This window comes from Haplochromis burtoni, unplaced genomic scaffold, assembly GCF_018398535.1.
Source record: "Haplochromis burtoni strain Fernald_Lab_line unplaced genomic scaffold, NCSU_Asbu1 Contig_997, whole genome shotgun sequence".
In the NCBI taxonomy this organism is placed as follows: domain Eukaryota; kingdom Metazoa; phylum Chordata; class Actinopteri; order Cichliformes; family Cichlidae; genus Haplochromis; species Haplochromis burtoni.
Genome location: NW_024583358.1, coordinates 93,063 through 94,228, shown reverse-complemented (window position 1 = coordinate 94,228; position 1,166 = coordinate 93,063). Strand labels below are relative to the sequence as shown.

The following is a 1,166-nucleotide window of genomic DNA, read 5'->3' as shown; positions in this document are numbered from 1 at the left end:
AATAGCTGATAACTATTCGCTGACAGCTGCCAACATCTGCAAACAAACATAATTCTATAAAGTGGTTCTATATAGTGTGTAACTGTTCAAAGAGCGTTATTAAATTTATTGCTAATGCAATCATATGGCACACTGACTTCAAAGGAAATTTTAAATGGCACTCACCATCAGAAAGGTTGGCGACCCCTGGTTTAACTAAACCAACCACACTGATACAAGGTAAAGTAGTCCAGGCTTAACTAATCCAGACATAGCTATGAATGAACCTGCTTATCAGAGATTAACTAAACCAGGATTAACTAATTGTGCATTTCTAACTGATTTGTAGTTGCTATGGCATCATCAAAAAACATTTTTCTGTTTTGTCTTCACCTGTCTCAAGGCTGAGGGGTGGAGCTGGTGGTGGAGCACTAGCACCTGAAAAGGGTGGAGGAGGGGGAGGAGGAGGGGGGGGTGGGGCTAATATATCTCCCGATGAACCAGGAAGAGGAGGTGGGGGAGGCAAGGCCAAGGCGCCATCTGGAACTGGCATCTCAATGAGAGCAGGAGGAGGAGGTGGGGCATCGTCCAGCAACGTGGTGATGATGTCAGCCTCAGGCGGTGCCTGCCAGGTGGTGGGAATGGTGGGTGGAGCTACAGGTTTCCCAAAGCTGGAGCTGAAAAACAAACTTTTCAACATTACAGCTGATAAATGAAGTTCAAATTGGAGTTGCTGTTTGATACTGTGTTTCTCCCATCAGTGGGTTAGACTTCCTTTAACCTCGGGCAGCAGCAGTCAGGTTTCAGCCCTGAGCTCGAACTGAAGGCTCTGTGATGCGGCAGTCAGAGCTCAGGGCTAAACTGAGGTCTTGACCCTAAAACCAGACCTAAAGCTGCGGAGGATTGAAGGTGTCTGGTTATTACCCGCCAGCAGGGGGCACCACAGGGCACTGGACTGCCTCTGGAGCTTTGTTGGGCCTGAAACACACAGACACACGAAAGCTCAGCTTCCTGTTGAGCATGCTGATGTGAAAGCAGAAGGAGCTCTGAATAGAAACACAGTAGAACTAAAGTAAACCTGATGGAGGCGCCGTGTTTGCGGATCGTTCCGGTTTTGTCCGACTGTTTCCCAGAGACCTGCAGGGAGGGGGGACACACAGAGACCAATGTGAGCATCAATGGAGCCT

General features: G+C 48.4%; 1 protein-coding gene across 3 annotated transcripts in view; it reads right to left on the bottom strand.

Moving 5' to 3' along the window:
* Window positions 1-1,166, bottom strand: part of abi3a (ABI family, member 3a) — a 12,073-nt gene that overhangs the window by 3,124 nt on the left and 7,783 nt on the right. For all 3 annotated transcript variants that reach the window (XM_005951375.2, XM_005951376.2, XM_005951377.3), the window contains 3 exons: window positions 1,058-1,116; window positions 904-957; window positions 373-656 (listed from right to left, as the gene is read on the bottom strand). In XM_005951375.2, the coding sequence (XP_005951437.1) occupies window positions 373-656; window positions 904-957; window positions 1,058-1,116 (397 nt within the window). The remainder of the gene's footprint in view (window positions 1-372; window positions 657-903; window positions 958-1,057; window positions 1,117-1,166) is intronic.